Source organism: Camellia sinensis, chromosome 11, assembly GCF_055761805.1.
Source record: "Camellia sinensis isolate YWXY chromosome 11, ASM5576180v1, whole genome shotgun sequence".
Classification (NCBI taxonomy): Eukaryota; Viridiplantae; Streptophyta; class Magnoliopsida; order Ericales; family Theaceae; genus Camellia; species Camellia sinensis.
The window spans coordinates 83,435,578-83,460,980 of record NC_138971.1 but is presented as its reverse complement, the minus strand read 5'-3'; the positions used below and the strand labels follow the sequence as shown (position 1 = coordinate 83,460,980).

General features: G+C 43.5%; 1 protein-coding gene across 1 annotated transcript; it reads left to right on the top strand.

Moving 5' to 3' along the window:
- The first annotated feature begins 850 nt into the window (after window positions 1-850).
- LOC114304820 (uncharacterized) lies at window positions 851-1,526 on the top strand. The gene is made up of 3 exons (XM_028249967.2): window positions 851-1,081; window positions 1,189-1,326; window positions 1,437-1,526. The coding sequence occupies exons 1-3, from the start codon at window positions 851-853 to the stop codon at window positions 1,524-1,526; spliced, it is 459 nt and encodes a 152-aa protein (XP_028105768.2).
- Window positions 1,527-25,403: the final 23,877 nt, after the last annotated feature.

Genomic DNA, 25,403 nt, shown 5'->3' with positions numbered 1-25,403 from the left:
TTTTTTTCACGGAACTACACAGTAAGCATTTAAAAGTATCAATCGAGGACTCAGAATATAACAGAAATCATGTGCGAGGGTCGGGTTATTACAAGGCCCCTAGCCCTGATGGGTTTTCTACTGGTTTCTTTAGAAGTTCTTGGGCCATTGTTGGTAAGGAAGTTACCCAGGCCATTAGATCCTTTTTTTAATCTAGGAAGCTCCTCAAGGAAGTTAACAACACAATTGTTGCCCTCATTCCTAAAGTCCCTAATCCTATGAAGGTTGGGGATTACAGGCCAATATCTTGCTGCAATACGATCTACAAGTGTGTTACTGAAATCATTGCTAATAAAATCAAGGTTATCGTTCCTAACCTTATTGACCCTGTTCAATCTGCATTTGTGCATGGTAGGGGAATCTCTGATAACATCTTCTTGTCTCAAGAACTCATGAGGGGCTATCATAGAAGCTCTTCTATCCCCAAATGTGCCATGAAGGTTGATATTATGAAAGCTTATGATAGTGTGAGATGGGAGTTTATTATTGATATCCTTATGGCTATGGGATTTCCCTATATTATGGTCTCTTGGATTAGAGCTTGCATTACTAGTCCGTCTTTCTCCATCTGCATTAATGGTAGTCTGCATGGCTACTTTAAAGGGGCTAGAGGTCTTAGGCAAGGAGATCCCCTGTCCCCTTATCTCTTTGTCCTAGTTATGGAAATTCTTGCCAGAATCCTTGATGAGAAATCTCAGCACCCTCATTTTAAATTTCACTGGAAGTGTGAAAAGACCAAAATTGTTAACCTATGTTTTGCTGATGATCTTATGATTTTCAGAAAATGTGATGTTTCACTATGAATTTAATTATGGAAGGGTTGGAGGAGTTTAGTAGCCTTTCTGGTCTTATCCCAAATCCTAGTAAAAGCAATATGTATTTCTCTGGTTGTAACAACAATCTTAGGGAGGATCTTCTCCGTGTTGCTAAGTTTATTGAGGGGACTTTACCTGTCAAGTACCTTGGTGTCCCTCTTACCACAACTAAGTTCAACGCGTCTGATTGCCAACAGCTTATTGATAAGATGATGCCAGAATCAAAAGTTAGACCAATAAGTTTTTGTCCTATACTGGTAGGGCCCAACTTATTCAAACAATCATTTTCCCTATGCTGGTGTATTGGTCTTCTTTGTTCATTCTGCCTAAGAAGGTCATTAAGGAGATTGATAGTCTCCTGAGAGCTTTCCTTTGGTCTGGTACTGAGCTTAAATATCATAGTGCTAAAATATCCTGGGATAATGTTTGTGCACTTAAATCTGAAGGTGGTCTTGGTTTCAAGTCTCTTGGGGTGTGGAATAGAGCTTCTATAGCTAAGCACATTTGGTTTCTTTTTTCACTGGGGGGGGCGGGGGGGACAATCTATGTGGTGCCAATGGATTAAGTCTTATTTGATTAAAGGTAAATGCTTCTGGAGACTTAAAGTTCCTAATGATCCATCTTGGGTTTGGAGGAAGATTCCATCTCTTAGACCTGTCATTCACCCTCTGATTGTGCATAAAATTGGTAATGGTAATTCAACCTTTTTATGGTATGATAATTTGCATCATGTGGGGCCCCTTTGGGATAAATATGTGGATTGGATTCTTTATGACTCTGGCCTTAATGGTGACACTCGAGTCAGTTAGATTATTGAGGGAAACTCTTGGAAGTGGCCTTTCCCTAACTCATGGGAACTTCAAGAGGCCTTTCCTTATGTTGCATTGCATGACATCTCCATGTTGCATGCATTGCATTGTGTTTGGTTTGGGTGTTAAACCAAACACGAGGAACGAGGGACGTTTCATACTTGAAGTGATGAAACGTGCCTCAATTCTCGGTCGCCGACGCTCTTGATCCAACATGATAGAGTGTGAGGCATTCATGTGTTTTTGTGCATTCATTCCATGTTGATTTGTGTAATTCGGCCTCTTTGGCCATGATGCATCGAAATGCGTGATTGACGGCTCGAGGGTTCGAACACTACACTCCTTTGAACTTCAAACATGATAAGAGCTGTAGTTGCACAACATTTTCTTGCAAATGTATTGCCATGCCTCTATTTGTACTCTGCTGCAGCAAAAGGAGCAATTTGCAGGAAAAGATGGCTGATCGGCTATCTGGAGTGCAAATCGGCTAAAAATTTTTGGCCGATGGAATAAAAAATGGTCGATGACCCTTTTCCCTTGGCCGATGGCCTCTCGGCAAGTCTATGAGGTGGTTCAGAAGCATCGTAGAGATTTGTACAGTTTTCAGAGGTGCAAAACAGTGCAAACAAAGGCAACATGAGGCATGGCGACGGATTTTCGAGCGAAGCCGACTGAGCATGCATATGTCCCTCTTTTTGAGGTCGCTTTAACTGTTTTGTAACTTAATTAATTTGCTTAATTAGTTAAGGTTTTGTAATAATTAATTAGCTAGGGCAGTTAGTTAATTATCTGGTTTGTATTATTCATTCGGACCCTCCGTCGAGAGGGCGAATTTTGTAATAAGTGTGTGTGAGTGTGTGAATGTCTTCCAACCCCACGTCTTTCTCCCTTTTACTTAACCACTTACGATGGTTAGTTTTAGGTCATGTTTCAATTAGCATTCCTATGCTCGCATGTTTGTATCCATTCATCTGTATTGCATGCACCGGGCTCGGCGCATCATACTAACTGCATTGTATTTCAATACCGATTTGAATACATATTATCTAATTACATCTCATATGCCATCTTTGAATAGCCGAGCCTATTTTTAGTTGCATTTTGCATGTGTTGCATTAGGCATTGTTGACATAGCTAGGATCATGCATTGATTACTAACTAGCTTCTTGTTTTGGCTCGGAGTACACTGTAAGTGTTTATGCTTTAGCATGTTGCATGAGTGTGAGTGTTGCCATGATTGCATTCTTACCATGAGGCTAACTGCTTAATTGATTAACTGCCTGAATGCCTGTGGGTGAAGGTTGGATTGCTTGAATTCGAACAATTCATCCAAATGCGAGTTTTAAGCCCACTTGAGAGTGGCAAAATCATGTATTCTTAAGCCCACTTGAGGGTGGCAAATCCATGTCTTAGCCTACTTGTGAGTAGCATCTTCAAACCATTTTCAAACAAACATGAGATGCTTTGCTCCAACTTAGGCGATCTAGTCTATACTTGTATGTTGTGCGCATCACATAGTAATTCTTGCTAATTAACCGGAATAAGAGCGCATGTGTTTTCAAAAACAAGATATCATGTTAGTAAAGGCCGATCTTTGATTGGGTGAGCGGGGGTGCTCATTGCATGACCTTCCCCTCTCGTACCCAAGTTCCCGAGCCGAGGCAACTTTGGTGATGACGAACACTTAGCCTTAGGCACGACTCAGGGTTTCCTAAATTTCCGAAAACAAAAATTTTTAGGTGGCGACTCTGTATCTGGAAAAGCAGTCCATGTATGCTGTGCGCATCACATAGTAATTCTAGCTAATTAACCGGAATAAGAGCGCATGCGTTTTCAAAAACAAGATATCATGTTAGTAAAGGCCGATCTTTGATCGGGTGAGCGGGGGTGCTCATTGCATGACCTTCCCCTCTCGTACCCAAGTTCCCGAGCCGAGGCAACTTTGGTGATGACGGACACTTGGCCTTAGGCACAAGTTAGGGTTTTCTAAATTTGCCAAAACAAAAATATTTAGGTGGCGACTCTGTATCTGGAAAAGCAGTCCATGTATGCTGTGCGCATCACATAGTAATTCTAGCTAATTAACTAGAATAAGAGCGCATGTGTTTTCAAAAACAAGATATCATGTTAGTAAAGGCCGATCTTTGATTGGGCGAGCGGGGGTTCTCATTGCATGACTTTCCCTTCTCGTACCCAAGTTCCTGAGCCGAGGCAACTTTGGTGATGACGGACACGTGGCCTTAGGCACGAGTCAGGGTTTCCTAAATTTTCCAAAACAAAAATATTTAGGTGGCGACTTTGTATCTGGCAAAGCAGTCCATGTTTGGCACTTCTTTATAAAAATCAGTTTTCCAAAACGATTTGCTGGATTTGGACTCTTTGGTGATTTATCGGTCTTGCATTGCACTTTACGAGATTAGATTCAGAACCGTGAAATTGAGTCTGAACTGTAGTAGCTAATGAACAAAATGAATTTTGTGCCATTTCGCGTGCAGAGCTGGGATGTTCGGGCACGTCTACAGTTTCTGGCGACTCTGCTGGGGATTTAGAGAAGTTGACTTGAACACATGATATATTGTTTTGACTACACTTACGTGTTTCTTTGCATTGCATATGCATTGGTGCGCCTAGGACACCGTATTTTCCGTATGCTATTCCTGAACGATTTGTCGATGGCTTGCTTTGAGAAGTATGCCACAAGGCTGACCGGTTACAGGCTCTGCCACGATGGGAACACAAACCTTGGTTTTTACCGAGGCACCCTTTTTGACCATTCGACCTAGTGCATATCGGAAACTGTAGTGACCATTCCAAGCTAGGACTGGTTGCTTACCCGATTATAGGTTGTTTGAAACCACTGCGTGGGTAGTGAAACCCTAGCTCTTGACAATAGGACAGGGAAACCCTACCCCTCCATAGGGGTGTTTTTGGCTCTCACTTGCTTGCTATGTGCTTTTAGAGTTGGCCTCTACAGGAATGCATGTATCAGTTTGCAAGTCTAGGTATCAGTCCTGCAGGCATCAGCATCAATATTTTGGGAATCAGTTTTACCTGCAGATATCAGATTCAGATTTGGGGTAGTGATTTGGGAAAAGTGATCAGTGGTTGAGAACAGTTCTTTCGGCATGTATTTGCCAACTGTGTGTTGTCTTTATTTAAGATGTTATGCTGTCCGTTTTTCTATTCATTATTTCCTTATTATGCTTTACTTATCTTTTTGCAAGGTAGTTTAGCACCATTGCATCCGACCAGGTAGACATCCCCCGAGCACTCTGGGTTAGAGGTCGTAGACTTAATCGATCCAGGGATCTGATAGACAGACAGCCAGTGTTCCTTTCTTTACCCCCGATTACCAGACGAAGGTCAAAAAGGCGCAGTGTATCGGTACAACGGTCGCTAGATTAGCGGTTTACCCCACCAGTGAACAGTCAGGCTGAGGTCTCAGTTTCTATTGCAGGGACAGATATACCGGTTGTTCAGTTAGACCAACACACTATGGCAGATATAGAGGAGATGATGCGTCAGCTCCAGGAAAGTATGCACGCCATGCAGCAGGATGCTGCCCGTCAAGCAGAATTTGCTAAACAATAGGCCCAGGTTATGGCCCAACAAGCAGAGTTGACTGCTAGACTTTAGCAGCAACAACCACCACAGCAAGCCGGAGCATCTACTTCGTACCAACCTCCTCCCCCACAAAGAATTCCAATACTTAGGGAGACAGCACATGTCCAAGACAATACGGACGTTCCGACAAGGCCAGCTCCGCCCCTGATCTTACCGCAGCTATCCCAAGCACAGACCAACCTGGGGGATACACCGTTTGAGTTCGTGGTGGATCCCACAGCGCTAAAAGTGAGTAAGCTGGAAAAGCTGTTCAAGAAGTCTCAGGGCGTGAAATCCATTCCGTACACTGAGGATGGGTACACCGACTCGACCTTGACTCTGCCATACCGGTTTAAAATGCCGCACATAGACCGTTTCGACGGGTCTGGAGATCCTATGCCGCATTTGCAGCTGTTTTCGGATATACTAAGGCCAATGGGCTTCTCCAGATTGCAGAAGCTTTCCCTGTTTGGCCGGACCCTGTCGGGTGTAGCTTCTATTTGGTATGCAAAACTGGAGGACTTTGTCAAGAGGAACTGAGAGGAGATGGCTGGGGCCTTTGTAGCTCAATACTCCCATAATACACTGATCGAGAACACAACACGTCATCTCGGGACGACTAAGCAAGAGCCGAAGGAGAGATTCTCCGATTTTGTGACCCGGTGGAGGGCTAAGGCCTCGACAATGACCATCAGGCCTGTTGACAAAGATCAAATTTGGATGGTTATGCGGAACCTCCAGCCCAAGCTCATGCAGAAGATGATCGTCCTCCCCCTCCCCACCTTTGTAGATCTACATGAGATAGAGGTGCAGATTGAGGATGCCATGAAATAGGGCCTTATTGATCATGAGAGAAAGCAGCCCAAGAGGGCATTCAACCGCAGTACAAATGCAGGCACAAGCAGTGCTGCACCTGCCAGATCTTCAGATGTTGGAATGGTCACCACCACCACCCCGAGAACCCTTGCAGCTACCCCATTCACCGGTGCATCTGGAAGTAGCTCACAAACAACTAGGAACCCATCCCGAGGCCAGAGAGTCTTCACCCCACTATACATGTCTTTGTCCAAGGCTTTGGTAGTTTTGATCAAGAAGGGGCACTTGAAGCCCCTAGAGCCGCAGCTCTTGCGAGAAAAACTTCCCCCCTCCTATAACCTGATGAAATATTGCACCTTTCACCAACAACATGGTCATGAAACTGACCATTGCTTTCGATTGCGTCATGAGATTCAGGATCTCGTTGACAACTGGGTGATCGTGCCTCCAGAGAAACCGAATGTCACAACCAACCCTCTCCCACCACATAACCAAGCTCCACCTCCTAAACGCATCAATCTGATCCAAGTTGGGGTTGTGTCATACGACCCTAGCATATATATCACCCCTTCTCACCTACCAAAGCCGGAGGTGTTCATTCCTGACAGCATTGACTTGTGCATGTTGGACATCTTCCAAACCCAACCAAAAATGGTAGTGGTGGCTATCAAAGACAGAAGTGGGTCGACTTTGGAGGCAGATGAGAGTGATTATACAGAGCTTAAGGGGTCTACGAGCTTCATATACAACCCGAGCGGTTACATTACATTAGCAGGCCAGGCTAGGTCGAATATGGAATTGCTAGTGGGGGCAGAGATTTGTGTAGTATGGTAGAATGGACCTAATCAGGGGCTAGATGACCTAGCGGATCTAGAAGAGGACATTGCTAACCTTCAGTTTTTCAACGAACAGGATCCGGGAGACATGACTGTCAACTGGTTTGGTCTGAAAGGGTCAGCAGAGTCTACTGGGTGGCTTGATGACCAGTCGGATGTTGTTGAACAACCTCAGCTAGAACAGGGTCCGTCAGGGACGGGGACATCAACTGTGGCCGGAACGGCTGAAGAACAAAGTGCACTGTCGGAGAGCACCGGTGTAAAGAATTTTGCTTGAGATCAGAGCAGGTTGGGTACAAGGGATACTAAACAGTAAATTGAGCTGAAGTAGTTTGAGCGGGAAAGGATCGAGGATTCTGAGAGGTCCAGAAAGGCTAAAGACCCTGCGGGGACAGAACGTGCTGTGTACACAAGAACGGAGCGTGCTGCGAGCACAGGGACATAAGGTGCTGCGGGCACATGAATAGTTGTAACGAGCCGGACAGGTGTCTGTCGGCTGCCTATTGCATGTGGTGGCAAGATGATGACCTATGTCTTGCCCACACAGATGAAGATTGGGGACAAACCAGCCGGATGATACCTGGTACATTGGCGAAGTAGACCACATGACTAGGAGCGAGCGTTATTTCAAGCCCCCGCACTTAGATCAACCAGAGGCGTCTGGAAAGGACAAAGAGGCAGAGAAGTAAAAGATAAGCTACTCGAGGAGGAGGCTGTGCCGAAATGGCTTAAGAAGATACAAGCAGACACCTCCATCTGGGGACGGCTTATGGCCTCAAGAGTACATAGACAAGCTGTCCTTTCTGCAATGGACAAGGTCAAACTTTCAATAGATACCACGCCTGAGCAGTTGGTAGGACTGGTCTTTCTGGGAGGAGCTTCTTCGACGTTGACCTTAACTGACAAGGAGCTGCCACCTGAGGGCGCAAACCATAACAAACCTCTCTACATCTCTGTCGAGTGTAGAGAAAAATGGATACTAGTGGTTCTTATCGACACGAGATCCGCCATTAACGTTTGCTCGTCGAGAATGGCATATGCAATCGGGTTGAAGCCCGCAGATTTTGTGCCAACTGCCTCGGTGATAAGGGCATACGACAATACAAGCAGAGAGGTGATGGGGACCGTGAAGATTCGGACTCAGGTTGGTCCAGGATAACACGATATTGACTTTCATGTCTTAGACGTTCCTGTAACCATTAATCTACTGCTAGGGCGGCCATGGCTACACCAGGTAAAGGCGGCCTCTTCCACCATGCATCAAATGTTGAAATACCCCCACAGGATAGGGGTTGCTATAGTTTTTGGGAATTCTTCAATCCATCCGCCACCAGAGTTGTCTACACCGGTTTTGGAAATCGAGCATGGAATGGAAGATGTGTTCCTGTCGGGATTTACCGTAACCGAGGTCCGGGTCGTTCAGAACATTTTGGTTGTTGATGAGGGGTTGTATGTCAGCGCACAATCTGTGTACCTCATGAACAAGCTCCAGCACATCCCTGGGATGGGGCTAGGAAAAAGCGGCTGGAAGGGCATTATACTGTATCTGCTGAAGTGCCGCACAACCCGCACACCTTTGGCTTAGGCTATCTGCCTACCAAGGAGGACTGGGTGAGGAAAGGGAAAGAAATGGCCGGAAGAGCCAAAGCCGAGCAGGCGGGGAAGCATTTTGAGTTGATGCATCGGCCTATCCAAGGCACCCTGAACGGACGCTTTGTCTGGGAGGGGAAAGACTTTCCATTCTGCGGCTTCCCAGAGCCATGGCTAAATGCCGAGAAGAGGCGCCTGTCTGGGTTTGAGATATTCTTCGACTTGCAGTTGTTCGGAGATGATGTTGCTGAAGAGCAAACAGACCCATCAGCTGAGGTTGAGCAGTGTAAGGAAGTGGATTCCGAGAGCACCGAGATTGAAATGCGGGTAGCACTGGCCTGTCTACTTTTAGATCCTCTGATTGTACATGAGTGCTTGGGGGATGACCTCTCAGTGTCTATGATCGGGAATGAAACGACTGTGAACCCATCTTTAAACAATCTGGATGCGTCCATCGCACCCTCTCTCACCTGGCAGTACGAGGAGGGATTCTTATCGAGCAACACCGGGTCAGGTAGTGAGCCGGAATTTGATTCCACCGAGTCTGTGGAGTCAGAATCAGGTTCTAGCTCGTCTAAGTCTAAGTCCGATATTCTTGGGGGTGACAACCCGGATGCCACAGTCCTGTCTAGGTCGTCTTTTTCTTTTTCCTTTGAGTCTATTGTAACAGAGGAATCAGGCGACTTGGAATATTAATGAGAATGGAATGGCTGTGGCCTTTGAGTATTTTTCTATGCCCTTGATTTATTGCATTAATTCAGACTTTCAAAATTTCGATGAAAATGACAAGGAAGAAATTCCTCCGATTTTGAAATATTTGCTAGATCAGAAGCAGGAGAGGTTTGTAGAACCGCTGGTTAATGAAATCACCCAAATTAATGTTGGTTCTGAGAAGGACCCGCGACTGGTCCAAATCGGGTCCACGTTGTCTTCGGAGGAGCGTGAGCGCTTAGTCGCTTTATTAAAAGATTTTAGTGATGTTTTCGCGTGGTCCTACGAAGACATGCCTGGAATCGATCCTGAGATTGTACAGCACCGGATCCCTTTGGAAATGAAACTTAGAAGGATCCGCCCAGACTTGGCCCTCAAGATCAAAGAAGAGGTCACCAAGCAAATTGATGCAGGGTTCCTGTTAGTATCTGAATACCCAACTTGGTTGGCCAATATAGTTCCAGTGCCGAAGAAAGATGGTAGAATTCGGGTATGTTTGGATTTTAGGGATTTGAACAAAGCCAGTCCGAAGGAAGACTTTCCTTTGCCGCATATCGACGAATTAGTGGACCTTACTGCAGGGCATGCGTTGCTCTCATTCATGGATGGCTTTTCAGGCTAAAATAAGATATTGATGGCACCCAAAGACCGGGAGAAGACTGCTTTTACCACCCCATGGGAGACCTATTGCTATAGGGTGATACCGTTTGGGCTGAAGAACGCTGGAGCTACATATTAACGGGTCGCGACCACAATTTTGCATGATATGATCCATAAGGAGGTTGAGGTGTACGTGGACGACATGATTGTCAAGTCCAAGGAAAGAGAGAGCCACTACACCGCCTTGCAAAAATTCTTTCAACGAATCAGAGAATATCGATTGCGGCTAAATCCTCAGAAATGTACGTTTGGTGTTACAACAGGAAAAATGCTGGGGTTCTTGATTACACAGAGAGGTATCGAAGTCGACCCTTCCAAAATCAAGGCCATCTTAGAAATGCCACCACCAAGGACTGAGAAGGAGGTGCGAGGCTTTCTGGGTAAAGTGCAATTCATAAGACGGTTTATTGCAAAATTAACCTTGACTTGTGAACCACTCTTTGGTCTCCTGAAGAAAGGAAAGAAATTCCAATGGGATGGCCGATGCCAAGTTGCTTTTGAACAGATCAAGCAATATTTACAGAACCCACTTGTGTTGTCACTGCCAGAGCTGGGGAAACCGTTGATTATGTACCTTTTAGTGACTGAAACTACAATGGGCTGCATACTTGCACAGGAGTCTGAGGACAAGGTGAAAAGAGCTATCTACTACCTGAGCAAGAAAATGCTGGATTTCGAGACTCGCTACACTCCGCTGGAGAAGGCTTGTCTGGCCATGGTATGGGCTACCAGGAAGCTGCGGCACTACCTGTTAGCTCACTCTGTAATACTAGTTTTGAGATTAGATCCCATCAAATATCTCTTTGAGAAACCGGCACTTACGGGTAGGCTAGCTCGTTGGTTGCTTCTGCTTTTCGAATTTGAGTTGAAGTATATGACACGCAAGTCAGTAAAAGGGAGAGCGGTAGCAGAGTTCCTAGTCGATCACCCAGTTGAAGGGGATGAAGCAGGTGATTACTTGTTCCCAGATGAGGCCATTCTGCATGTCAAAGAAGAGTTTTGGACGATGTACTTTGACGGAGCGTCAAACCAATACGAGTATGGGATAGGGGTGTTGTTGATAGCACCCAAAAATTCCCGCATACCCCTAGCATTGAAACTCTAGTTCAAAGTCTCGAACAATGAGGCAGAGTATGAGGCGTGTATTGCTGGACTAGAAGCAGCTCTAGTACTAGGAGCAAAACGGTTGGACGTCATCGGGGACTCGAACCTTGTTGTATCTCAAGCTAAAGGAGATTGGAACGTCAAAGAATAAAAGATGAGAATCTACCACCAGACCTTGGACATACTGATTCCTTGATTTGAGAAACTGAATTTCGCTCATCTGTTAAGAGAGAACAACAGGTTCACAGATTCATTAGCAACTCTATCTTCTATGATAGACATCCCTTTTGGAGTCCGGATGCGTCCGATCATCATCGAACAGAAATTTGTGCCGGCCTACGAGCTGATTGCTGCCATAGATGAGGTACAAGATGAGAACCCCTGGTATTACGACGTCTAGAACTTCTTAGAAAAAGAGGCGTATCCACCAGGGGAAAATGCCAAAGATAAGAGGGCAATTCGAAGAATGGCTGCTCAGTTCATCGTCTGCGGCGGAAAACTGTATAAGAGAGGTCATCTCGGGATGCATAAGCTGTGTGTTGATGCCGAAGAATCGAAGCGCCTGATGGAGGCCATCCATGGGGGAGAGTGCGGAGCACACATGAATGGGGTGATGCTACCCCAAAAAATTCTCAGATATGGTTATTATTGGTCCACCATGGAGGAGGATTGTATTGGCTTTGTCCGGCGATGCCACAAATGTCAAATCCATGCAAACCGCATGAACATTCCGCCGTCGAAACTATACAACATGACTTCGCCATGGCCATTTTCAGTCTAGGGGATTGATGTGATCGGGGCTGTCACTCCGAAGGGTCCAATGGGCCTGAGTTTATTCTAGTCGCAATAGACTATTTTACAAAGTGGGTTGAGGCCCAGTCTTATGTGGTGTTGAAGGCATCGCATGTTGCCTAGTTCATCAGGAACAACATCCTCTGTCGCTACGGGGTCCCGAACGAGATTATTTCCGATAATGGTTCCCACTTCAAGAAGGAAGTGATCGACTTGTTGGAGAAATACAATGTGGCTTTTCATAAGTCATCTACATATCGGCCACAAACCAACGGAGCTGTTGAGGCCGCCAACAAGAACATCAAGCATATTCTGCAGAAGATGGTGGAAACCTACCGGGACTGGCCAGATAAACTGCCATTTGCTCTGTGGGGCTACCGAACTTCAATTCGAACTTCCACTGGGGCGACTCCGTATTCCTTGATCTATGGGATGAAGGCCGTTCTGCCTATCGAAATTGAGGTTCTGTCATTGCAAGTACTGGCTGAGTGTCAGATAGCTGAGGCAGATTGGCAGCAAAGCAGGTTCAAAGAACTCATGCTCTTTGATGAAAGAAGGCTGAAAGCACTGTACCATGTTCAGGGTTATCAATGAAGAATCGCCAGGGCTTTCAACAAGAAGGTTAAGTCTAAGAATTTGAAGGAAGGAGATTTGGTGCTCAAAGACAACCGAGCTCCCATTCACAACCCTAGGGGCAAGTTCAGACCCAATTGGACTAGTCCTTACATCACCAAGTCTATCCGGTCGGGTGGAGCTGTCGTTCTGATGGACCTAGTTGGCCTAGAGTTCTCTCAACCGATCAACATGGACAAGTTGAAGAAATATTTTCCCTGAGTGGTTCGCTAGGCCGAAAACCTGAAAGGGCGACCTAGGCAAAAGTTAGAGCACAGAAAATTTGGAATTATAAAAACTGGGCTCGCAAGATTGAAAACCCAGAAAGGGTGGTGTAGACACCACATTTTTGACTGTCCTCAAGACTTTGACATCATCGTTTGAACACTCGATGATCATCCTTGCTCGTGTTCATTTTGAGTTATCGGAGGTCCCGTCTACGCGCCTGGCCTCAAGATCTCTCAACTTATCTGTTTTGTGCTTGGTCATGGACCAAACACTTGTGCTTTTGCTTCTAAGGGAAGAGGGTGGCTCGTTTTCCATCCCCTCAACCCACCGGCCAGGGCCTGAGGCCATTGTCCGTTTTTTATTTCCATCGGCTAAGTGTGATGGTCGATCGGCACTTTAGTTGGTCGGTCGGCCATTTATTTGGTCGGTCGACCGCATTTTCTGGCCGAGACCTCTTCTTTGCCTTTTTTAGGCATTGTGCATGCCAGCTGTGCCAGCTGGTGAGCACAGACTCTGCCCTCCATACACGTGTATGTAGGGATTTGTGCCTTATTTAGCTTTCCTTGGAAGTTTTACAAAGTCGTTTCTTTGTAAAACGAGGGCCTCCCCTCCCTTTCCAGAGGTTGAATCATCTGATATAGAAGTTAGATTTTCCGATCTCACTATATCTCCCCCTCTCTCTAGTTGTGTGTGTAATAGTCTTCAAAAATGTGTTTTTGTTCTTATTTTTCCACTAAGGCACCTAGTGTTACACTATACTTTGGTTACTGAGGTGTTGAGGGGTTAATTTCAGAGTTTTTGAGTTGGTTTTGGTCAGAAGGAGGTGCTGGAGTTGGTGTTCTTGAAGTGTTCTTCAACGGTGAGAACTGCTTTTTTTATTCCCCATTTTGCCTTAAGCTTTTAGCGTATCTTGCATGCTATTTTAAGCTTAGTGTACAACTGATAAACGTTTTGTATTTTCATGCCTGAGATGCTTCATTAAGGTCACTTTTGTGTTGGGGGTCGTCCACCCCCTTTTAGGCCTTGTTTGGCCTCTTTTTGTGCCTTCCTCTTTGGGTTTTGTAACCCTTTTGTTTTGGCCTTCTCAACAGTGAAATCCAGAGGATTTTTAGAGGTAGAGCAGTGGTTTTGAGGTCTTGTATAGGGGAGGAACACCCCTCTCCCCTTGTGTCCCATTTGCTTGCATTGTTGGCTTGTAAAGGTAGCATGTTGGCTTAGTGTGTTTTAGCTTCATTTCACTAGGTATTTGGTGTAAGTTTATCATGCTCTGTTTCTTGTTGGTTTGTTGGCTTATTGCATGCATCATGCACTTGCCTTGCAGTGCTCTTATTTTCCTAAACATGTGTCATGCATTTAGACCATCATGCTTGCATGTTTTAGCTTGCCATCATGAAGCTTTTATCCATGTTGTGACATAATTAAGCTCTGTTTGGTGTCGATTTCGTCATGTTTTCCATGTTTGTTATAGCCACCATGCATGTCACGGCCTTAAACCCACCTCTAAAATTTTGGGCATGACTCGTTCGAAAATGAACATTTAACCTGTTGTATATAACATATGGGGCCTTATCGGAAGCACATAATATGAAAATAATGATACATATAAACTCCATTGAGCTACTTCTACATGCCAGGATCTCATACATCACATGCATCATAGTTGATAGGTAAAGTCCAAACTATACAACTACATATATAGTCTCAGCTCTATAATTGGGCACATACAAAAACCATTGAAGTTTTATATATTCAACCTTGGGTGGACGATAAAAAATAAGCCAACATCTTAACAGATTTTACAAAATAAATGTTCTCATGCAGTGCCTGGACCCACGAAGGTTGACAAAAGAAAATGGGTGTCATGGCTAGGACTGACCACCTGGTTGGTTACCTACAAAAACAGACATAACACAGAGTGAGCCAGGCTCAGTGAATAATAGTACATAAACGATGCAATGCTCAACTTGAATTATAATACATATCAATGCATACATAACTTAGGTTAATTTAGTTTTAAAACGGCCTTAGGCCTAGTCTTGGAACATAATGGCTTTAAGCTCTTGAATAGGGTGGCATAAAGCCCTTGAATATAGTAGCATTAAACTTGTAAACGTGTTGGCATATAGCCCTTGAATATACAGCATGAAGCCCGTAAAGATGATGTCATATAGCCCTTATACATATGGCATGAAGCCCTTGAACATATGGCCTGAAGCCCTTAAACATGATGGCATATAGCCCTCGAACATATGGCATGAAGCCCTTAAACATGATGGCATATAGCCCTTGTACATATTTGTATGAATTCAAGAGGTGTCTCACACGGATTCTAGTGGTGACTCATATCGTAGTACTTAGTTCCGTGTAGCACTTTGTTTCATATCATAACAACTTATACAGAATGGCCATAGGGCTCATAACTTTCACATATGTATGGACTCAAGAGGTGGCTCGTACGGATTCTAGAGGTAGTTCGCACTGCAGCACTTAGTTCCGTACAGCACTTTGCTCCATACCAGAAACACAGGATGGCCTTTGGCCTAATAGATCATACAGAATGGCCATAGGCTCATATTGGCTTTAAGCCTAGTTCATATATAAATGGATTCAAGAGGTGTCTCACATAGACTCTAGGGGTGGCTCACAACATAGCACTTAGTTCTAAGTAGCACTTTGTTCCATCCCAGGAATTAATAGATTTTACAGACCAAACCATACATATCATGTCATACCATAAACGAAAACAAATTCACACATACGCATTCTGCTTGAATCATAACTAGCAATTCGAATTCATACTTGACTATGCTTGGCATTTCAATAGCGCTAACAAATCTATATAACGCATTCTTGTTAGTTCTATAAAGGGGTGCCCCAGTACTGAGAACTTGTAACATACTTGAATTTGTAATATACATGAACTTGTAACATAAACATACTTAAACTTGTAACAGACGTAAACTTGTAACTTACGTGACCCACTATATTATTACCCCTGGGTAAGGGCCTTGTGCTAAAGATGCCTTGAATACCTTTATCTAAATGGACAATCATTCAGTGATTCAAAACGTACATGTTAGAATATAAGGCATTTCTTGTTATATCACGTTATTATTGTATGCTTAACAAAGATAGAATAATTCACATTTCCATGAGGGTCACGCACTAATGTTAAACTTTTGCACTTATGTCGTGGTTTCTGAATAACTTCCAATTCACATGAATACACATAGCCTTCCAATTACTCTGATTCTTCGAAGGTGTCTACACTTAATAACCTATAATTGATTGGCCTGTGGCCTATGAACAACAAAACAGTAGGCTCTCATCTTTACTCAAAATCTATTTTTCAAGAATGAACATAATTCCTTTTTATTCATTAAGAAATGGCGTAGTTCACTTGCTCTATTAATCAGTAGCATATAGAAGCATACACCTTGGTTTAATCGTTCATATGTGTTAAGATAGTTGACTTAAGTCTAACAGGACATTCCTAATAATTATTAACAAAAGGTAAGCACATTGTACAGATTGAATGATATCAGAGATACGTGAATACCATGGTTCCATAGTGCTTATACGTACCCTTGGTTCGTCATGAATCTCTATAGCTATCTTGCAAATAACGTTAGTATTCTTTATCAACAGTAAATAAAATGTACTGCGGAATAATGCCTTTAGATTTTCCAATCAACATATTGTTAACATAATTACTTGCAAGGTATATAATGTTAACACTAACAATCATTAACGATAATTGAACGTACGACTACCGTACTACTACTCACAGTGCTACAACGGAGTGCTTGTCCCTCCTGGAATGTGCCCTGTACACATACATAACTTAGACATTAGTTCTTTTTCTTTCTTAATTCATTTCCTGCATCATTTCACTACGAACGAATTTATAGGCATCTTAGGAACTTCAAATATGAATTTCAAAAATACCAGAGGGTTAAGCACGCAAAACAGAGCAAACGAATTTTTGCAGTTTGGGCCGCACGTGCGGCTGTGATCCCCGCACGTGCGGCAAGAAGCCCCGCACGTGCAGCGATTCTGGAAGAAAGCAGTTTGAAAATTCAGCAAAAATCCAATTTTTGGTACTCTTTTTCAAGGCTCAAAATAGGTTCTTTAATGGTTAGAATATGGTTCAAAAACATGTAAATAGACACCATAACATATATCAATCTCAACATAACTTGGATCTTTGATCTTTAAAACTTATGAACATGACCCAATTCCACCATGCTTCCAATTCCTTACACATACATACATATAAGCAACCATATATCCATATAGATGGGTTCAAGTTTGATAATTGAGGAAATAAGATGAATTCTCTCTAGAGAATTCCACACAATTCCAAATCAATTCAATACAAAAGAAAATAACTTAATTAAGCACTTAACTCAAGAATATAGAGGAATTTCTTCTTTATTCAATGAGAGGGTAAATTAGAAATTGGTAAACATACCTTGAGTCAAATTCCCTACAATCCTCCTACAATCCTCTAGCTTTCCCCAATCTTTCCTTGAAGAACTTTGCTTCTTCTCTCTAACCCTTCTCTTTTCTCTCTCTCTTAGGATATTTTTGCATAAAGCTCCAAGTCAATTATTTGGGATAACATATATATATATATATATAATGGAATAAGACAAAACTTAATCGTTTTAATCATCCCAAATCAAATTTTCACAAAAATGCTTATTATGACTTAAAAATTATGCTGATCTCACATATAAGGTCAATTTCAGATTATTAAGCTCTTAAGGCTTTCAATTCTAGATCCAAACATTTTAATTGTGACAGATATGATTTCTTATTAAACAGATATGAATCTATAATCATAAGGTTCACTTCATTAAACTTAATTCCATGTGCAATGTCACAATAAGCATATAAATACGCATAATGAGGGACAGAAAATATACCGGAAACACATGCGAGGATTGGGTTATTACAATGCATTTTAGCTTGTTAGCTTTGGGTGTGTGAGTCATGAGCATGCTTTACTTGGGCTATTTTAGTGGTTTGGAATCAATTATCATGCTATTTCAGTCCATGTCTCATGCTTGTATGCATGCATTTGCCTTCCTTTCAATGCTTTGAGGGGTTGGTGTCTTATGCTCCATGTTTGGGTCGTTGTGTGTGTCTCCAAGATTAAGTCTTTGGGATGCCATCTCATTGGGTTTTGGGGTTTGTTTTGGCATATTATAGCTCTAATTTTTCTTGATTAAGTCATGCCATGCTTGGCGGTAATGGGTGTAAGGAAATCCCCCCCTTTGGCCTTGTGTGTGCCTTATTTTGTGCTCACCTTTCTATCTTGATTTGACCACATCTCGCGCATGCTCTAGCCTTATTGTGGTTTGCCCTAAGACTCTTTTAAATCGTCTTGGCTCTTTGGGGCTTGGTTGATATGGCTATGGTTTGAACCCCTTTGTTAGTCTCAAGTTTTGGGCTTTATTGCATGCCTTACTTGCATCACATGGCTGATTTGGCATCATCCTTTGCACATTTTCAGAGCTTATCATACTTGTCATATGTCCATATTTGTCTCTTCTTAATGTGTCTAAGAGTCGACTCTTTTTATGCCTAAGTGTTGGACCTTTACATGTGCATATTTGGGTGTGTTTTGTCCATCATTTCTTGGCACTTTGGCCACTGTTTTGGTACGGCTGGGACCTATCCATCGTTAGTGTAAGTCCACGGATCATGCACTCATGTATTGTTGTAAGCTTACAGCATTGCATGTTGTCACATCCTTGTGGTTAGTGTCATTGTTGCATGCCTATCATTCGATGTACTTACGTACCTAGGTTGCATTGTAGTATTACATACTTATTGCATTACTATGTTGCTTGCATTTTAAGTTGCATTGTTCATTTTGCATTGCATTAATTGCATGTTTCGCGTTGCATTTGTCATACATACATTGCATTGTTGTTTGGTTTGGGGTGTCAAACCAAACATGAGGATCAAGGGACGTTTCGTACTTAAAGTGACGAAACATGCCTCAATCCTCGGTCGCCGACACTCTTGACCCAACATGATAGAGTGTGTAGCATTCATTTGTTTATTGCATTCATTCCATATTGATATGCACCTTTGACACCTTTGCCCATCATGCATCGAAATGCGTAATTGGTGGCCCGAGGGTCGAGAGCCATACTCCCTTGAGTTCGTAGCATGATAGGGAGGGCGGTCGTGCATACATTTGGCTTAGAAATTCCATGCCATGCACTGTCTGTCCTCTGTTGCAGCAAAACCAGTGTTCTGCAGGAAGAAATGGCCGATTGGCCACTTTCAGTGCCGGCCGACTGCAAATATCCAGCCGATGGCCCCATCTTTGGTCGATGACCATCCTTCCATGGCCGGTAGTCCTTTCTCTTGGTCGGTGACCTCCCACAGTGCTCAGGGAGTGGTTCAGAAGCGGCCTTGGGACTTGTGCAGCTTTTAGAGGCATGAAATAGTGCAAACAGAGGCAACAGTTGGCAAGGCGATGGGTTTCTGAGCGAGGCAAATCGAGCATACATCATCCAATCATTTCGAGGCGGAGCTGCGGTGGCCTCTTTTATTTCATACTTACTTTGTTTTGTAATTAATTAGTTAATTAATTAAGGGTTTTGTAATATTTAATTAGCTAGGGTAGTTGTTTGATTATTCAGTCTGTATTATTTATTCGGACCCTCCGCGAGAGGGAGAACTTTGTAATAAGTGTGCGTGTGTGTGATGCATGTCCTCCAACCCCACGTCTTTCCCCCTTTTATTTACCAGCTTATGATGGTTAGTTTTAGGGCATGCTTCAATTAGCATCTATATGTTCGCATGTTTGCATTCATCCGTATTGCACGCACCGGGCTCGGCGCATCATACTAATTGCATAGTATTTCAATTCCAACTTGAATATGTGTATCAAGTTGCCGCATTTCACATGCCATTCTCAGAATAGCCGAGCCTATTTTAGTTGCATTTTGCATGTGTTGAATTAGCCATCTTAACATGAACTAGGATCATGCATGATTCGTAACTAGTTTCTTGTTTTGGCTCGGAGTACTAGGTAAGCTTTTATGCTTTAGCATCTTACATGACTGTGAGTGTTGCCATGATAGCATGCTTACCATAAGGCTACGTGCATATGTGATATAACTACATGAATGCCTGTGGGTGAAGGTTGGATTACTTGAATTGGATCAATTCATTGAAATCCGTGTTTTAGCCTACTTGCGAGTAGCAAAACTCAAACCATTTTCCAAACAAACGGATATGCGATGCTTTGTTCCAACTTAGGCAATCCAGTCTATACTTGTATGCTGTGCACATCACATAGTAATTCTAGGCTAATAAACCGGAATAAGAGCATATGTGTTTTCAAAAACTCGATATGATGCTTAATAGTGGCCGATCTTTAATCGGGCGAGCGGGGGTGCTCATGAAATGACCTTCCCCAATCGTACCCAAGTTCCCGAGCCGAGGCAACTTTGGTGATGACGGACACGTGGCCTTAGGCACGAGTCAGGGTTTTCTGAATTCCCCCAAAACAAAATATTTAGGTGGCGACTCTGTATCTGGCGAAGCAGTCCATGCTTGACACTTCTTTCTAAAAATCTGTTTTTCAAAACGATTTGCTGGATTTGGACTCTTTGGTGATTTATCGGTCTCGCATTGCACTTTGCGAGATTAGATTCAGAACCGTAACATTTGAGTCCGAACTGCAGTAAGCCCAATGAACAAAACGGGGATTTCTCCCGAGACGTTCGGGGACGTCTATAGTTTCTGGCGACTCTACTGGGGACTTGGAGAACTTGACTCGAACTTATGATATCTTGTTTTGACTACACTTATGTGTTTCTTTGCATTGCATGTGCGTTGGTGCGCCTAGGACACAGTTTTTGTCGTCTGCTATTCCTGAACGATTTGCCGGAGGCTCGCTTTGAGAAGCGTGCCATATGGCTGACTGGTTATGGGCTCTGCCATGATGGGAACACAAACCCCGATTCTCACCGGGGCACCCTTTTCGACCATTCAACCTAGTGCATATTCAGAATTCATAGTGACCATTCGAAACTAGGGCAAGTTGTTACCCGATTATAGGTTGTTTGAAACCGCTGTGTGCGTAGTGAAACCCTAGCTCTGGACAATAGGACAGGGAAACCCTATCCCAACATAGGGGTGTTTTGGCTTTTACTTGCTTGTTATGTGCTTTTTGGTTTGACCTCTATAGGAATGCACCTATCAGTTTGCAAGTATGGGTATCACGCCTGCGGGCATTCGTGTTTTGCAAATCAACTATATTTGTGGGTATCAGATTCAGTTTTCGGATAAGTAATTTGGGAACAGTGATCAGTGATCGAATACAGTTATTCAGTTGTGCTCATGATTGTTTGGGTAAAATTGGGCTGAGATGCTGCCTGGTTTCTCTTTCCGGGAGGGAGTTTCAGAGATTTAGTTCAGAATAGCCAGTGTTCTCCTTCGCCGAAGCAAGGCAGACATCTGATCCGTTATTCACCGGTCACATCACCTCCGTTCAGTTCAGCGGATTTATGATGGCACAAAATTCAGAGGAAATTGTGGTTATGGTAATCGCATTAAACCAAGGGATCATCTTGCAGGGTGTGACCGATGTCGAGGTACCAAACCCGCCCAGGTCGCCCGGCACGCGCCCGATCTGGGAACCCCAGTTGTTTCAAGCTCGTAAACCCACCATGTTTGAGTTAATGGGAATGATTGGCGACCTCTAGATATCTGTGGCTGATCTAGCCTATGGAATGTCAGCCCCGCCACCAACTGCATCGTATGCTGGGAACTTCATGCCGCAAGAGCCCCCACTATTGGGGCAAATTGTAATTGAGCTTAGCCAACTTGAAGCTGTCTCAAACTCCGGCAATGACACGTCGACGACGACTGGGCTTCGCACTGAAGTAGCAACCCAGACCGTCCACCAAGGTGAGGCTAGTGGAAAGGACAAGATGAAGGAAGACACCGATCCCTATGAATAACTTCTGGGGGCTGTTGAGGCGTTGAAAGCCACGAGACTGAATAAACAGTAGGTGCTTGCTGTTGCTGTAAAAACTGTGGATGATACTTTCCCCACTCAGACCGAGAGCAGTTCAAGCTAAAGGGAAAATCGAGATAGGGACCGTCATACCAGAACCGTTCCTCCCAACCCTAATCCTTCACTTGGAAAAGATTCGAGAGCCAAGACAGCACCTGCTGATCCTTTTGCTAGTGCGTCCAGCAAAGGTCCACAGACTTCGAAGTATCTGCCCCGAGGGCGCAGCATTTTTCATGCCCTTTACATGTCTTTGTCCATGGCTCTTCGACTCCTCACTGAAAAAGGTCATCTCAATCCTCTTGAGCCTCGGCCTCTCCCGAGTAATCTCCCTCTCTCACATGATGCTACCTAGTACTATGCGTACCATCAACAGGCTGGTCACACCACTGACAATTGCTTTCGTCTTCACCACGAAGTGCAAGACTTGATCGACGATAAGGTCATCCACCCACCTAGCTTAACAAAGTCTGTCACTACTGAGTTTGTGGACTTCGAAGATAATGCAAGTATGTGATCAGGGGTACGCCCACCTGTGGGCAGCGCTCGGTTTACTTCAGATGTGGCGTATGGCATGCACTGTTTTGAGCATTTGCGAATGCTAGCTTTTGTAGTTTCTGACTCGGGTGTTGAGTCAATTTTGTGGTTTTATTTCGAGTCTGTCTCATTGTTTTGAGTCAGTCTTTTTGATTGAGGTCTGTCTTGTTGTATCGAGTCAGTCCTGTTTTGTTAGAGTCGGGTGATTTCGGGGGTCTTACCTAGGACATCACTTGCTTGTTTTGGTATTTGTCTTTTATACTCTTTTGAGTCTCTTTCTGCCAGGGAGCCAGTTACACCAAAAGATCTGAATGAAACAGCAGTGGCTTTTGTGTTTTGTGTTTATTTCTGTCTTGAATCAGTTGAATCAGTTGTGCCAGAAGATTTGAATGAAACGGCAGTGCTTTTCACCTACTCCTCCTGTGCCTTTAAGTCACTGCATTGACCTAAGTTTTTCAAAACTTTTTGAACAATGTATTGAAAACGAAAAGGAAGGAATTCCTTGAGATTTACAAAAATTTGATCAACCAAGAGAAAGAAAGGCGTGCTAAGCCCTTAATGAATGAGATCATGTTTGTTAATGAGTACTAAAAAGGATCCTGACTTGATCCAGATTGGTTCTACACTGTCTTCAGAGCGAGCGATTAGTCGCTTTCTTAAAAAATTTTCAAAAAATGCTTTGCGCGGTCTTGCGAAGACCTGTGTGGAATCGCTCTTGAGATCGTGCAGCTTAGGATCGCTCTCAGCCTCAAGACTCGGCCCCTTTTTGCTTTCAAACAGTTGAACTTGCGTTCAGAATGTTCAACGCTCAACCGTAATGTGAGGCTTGTATGGCCAGATCAGAAGCACCTCTCGAACAAGGGGCAAAAGACGTCAGATAATGCACTCGAAGAGTCCAAGACGAAGATCGGCAAGAATGCCAAATCCCAGAAGGGAGGAAAGAAGAAAGTACTACCGGAGAACAACTGAGTTCCTATCCACGACACTAGGGACAAATTTAGCCCCTACTGGATGGACTCCGACATCATCAGTAAACAGCATCCATTCTTCAGGATTCAGATGGCTTCCAGATCTCAAAACGGCTTGACATGGACATAGCTACACTTTTACCCTCGAGAGGCTCGCTGGGCTGAAAACTCGGAAGGGCGACCCAGGCAAAATTTAGAGCAAGAAAAAACGAAAAGAACAAAAAAAATGAAAAAAAAGAAAAGTGAAGAAAAATTGTGACAAAGCAAAAGGAAATGAATAGAATTGAAAATGAAAGAAGAACAGAGCTCGCAAGGTCGAAAACCCGCAAATGGCAGCCTTGGCAAAAGTTAGAGCGTAAAAGGTAAGGGTTAATACACGAGTGAACCTGAACCCGAACTACGTAAGGCTTGATTCCCTGTTTGGGATACGTAGGCAACTTCGTTTTGAAGTCTAGCCATAAACACTTACAAATGGATTGTGTCCATGCAATGGTTTTGATCATCATTACTTTCTCTGTATCCGAGAGTTCGGTTGTGATCGTCACTCTGATGGCTGATTACAATGCGCTGTGGTGCTATCCAAACAAGGGGCAACTTTCTGTTGCCATACTGTGCGCTACGATGCTATTCAAACAAGGGGCAATCTTCCATTGCTTCCGATTCAAGGTTGCACATCTCAAGAGTAGGTTCTGTGCTCGCTGAGCGGTGGGCGTTTGCAAAAATAGCTTTTGAGAATTTTTAACTGAGGTTGACTAATTCCCTCGAAAATTATTCCATTTTTCCAAAACTGGACCATTTTCTTGGACCCAAAAAGGAAAATTTTCAGTGCTCACAATCTAACTTCCATGATTTTGAATCAGAAAGGTTGAACAAGCATGTTAATCAAACTTTTATATTGATCAAAATTGTTTTAGTAGAAAAGCCAAAACAAAAATGGTCAAATTGATGAACTAGGGGCACAGTTAAGTCAGGTGTTCTGTCTTTTCCCCGTTGCCAACATGCTTACCAGGAAGGGCACCCTAGTCGCCACAAAGGGCACAACTGAAGCTAACCGACAAAGGGCTGAAAGCTCTTATACCCTCCAAGCAGCGAGGTATCAAGCCAAGTGCGAAGCACGAATTGGGATGGACCTAGACGTTTCACTTCCTCATCCGGGGCATCGACTAAACATCACCGAAAGAAATAGCTGCGAGCTGATATTATTGGGGCATGAACCCACAACTTCTTGTTTGTCCATCAACCACCCAGGAGAGGGATGAAAAATGAGAGACTGAAGAATAGAGAGATGTGCGATGAGAGAAAAAGTGAGAAAAGGACTTTTTCAAAAAAAAAAATAAAAAAATGGAGCCTGAGGGCCGAGTGAGGTGAGAATCATAAATAAGGAAGGATGGGGAACAATACCCGGAGAAACAAGCTCCCTGTGCACGTCTGAGTGTTGTGTCATTTTGTTCATTCTCGATTCTTGTTTTGAGTTATTTCGAGTGTTACTCGATGTGTTTAGGTTGTTACCCTTTGTTTTTCGGTTGAGTCATTTTTGCTGTGTTTAGTCGTAGGCTCAATACCCAGTCAAAAACTCATTTCTTATTTCAAAATAAGTTGTTTTGTGCTCAGAGTGTTGTGTCATTCTTCACATTTGTGCAAAACAGAATTTGTTCTTTTATAAAACCGCAGGGTTTAACCCAGGTCCTGTGAGAACAGTAGAACCAGGACCTATTTGAAGCTATAGGTTCCAGACTGTGATGCAGAAGAAAAGAGGAAGGATTCAGAGTGTTTGAGGTTGTTTCGACTTCTGCGAATGCTGTCTTTGCATCCTGTGTGTTCAAAATGAATAGAATGTTGTGTTATGGGCTGTGAGTTCAGAATGAGCAATGTTCAGAATGGGCTGTGTGTTCAGAATCAGCAGTTTCCTACATGAGCCATATGTTCAAAATAAACAAAGTATTGTGTTGCGAGTTGTGTGTTCAAAATGAGCAGTCTATGTGTTGAACATGGTGGGAACTTGGGGTTAGTTCCACTTCCAGTGCCTTCCGGTGTTGATTTTGCAAGGTCACACCTGTGTTACTTTAATTTGCTTATCGAGTTGTTGCTCATTTGCTTATCGAGTTGTTACTCTTTTGCTTATCGAGTTGTTACTCATTTGATTACCAAGTTGTCGCAATTTTGTTTATTGAGTTGTTGCTCTTTGCTTATCGAGTTGTAAACTTGTTAAGGTCTTATTGTTGCTTATTGAGTTA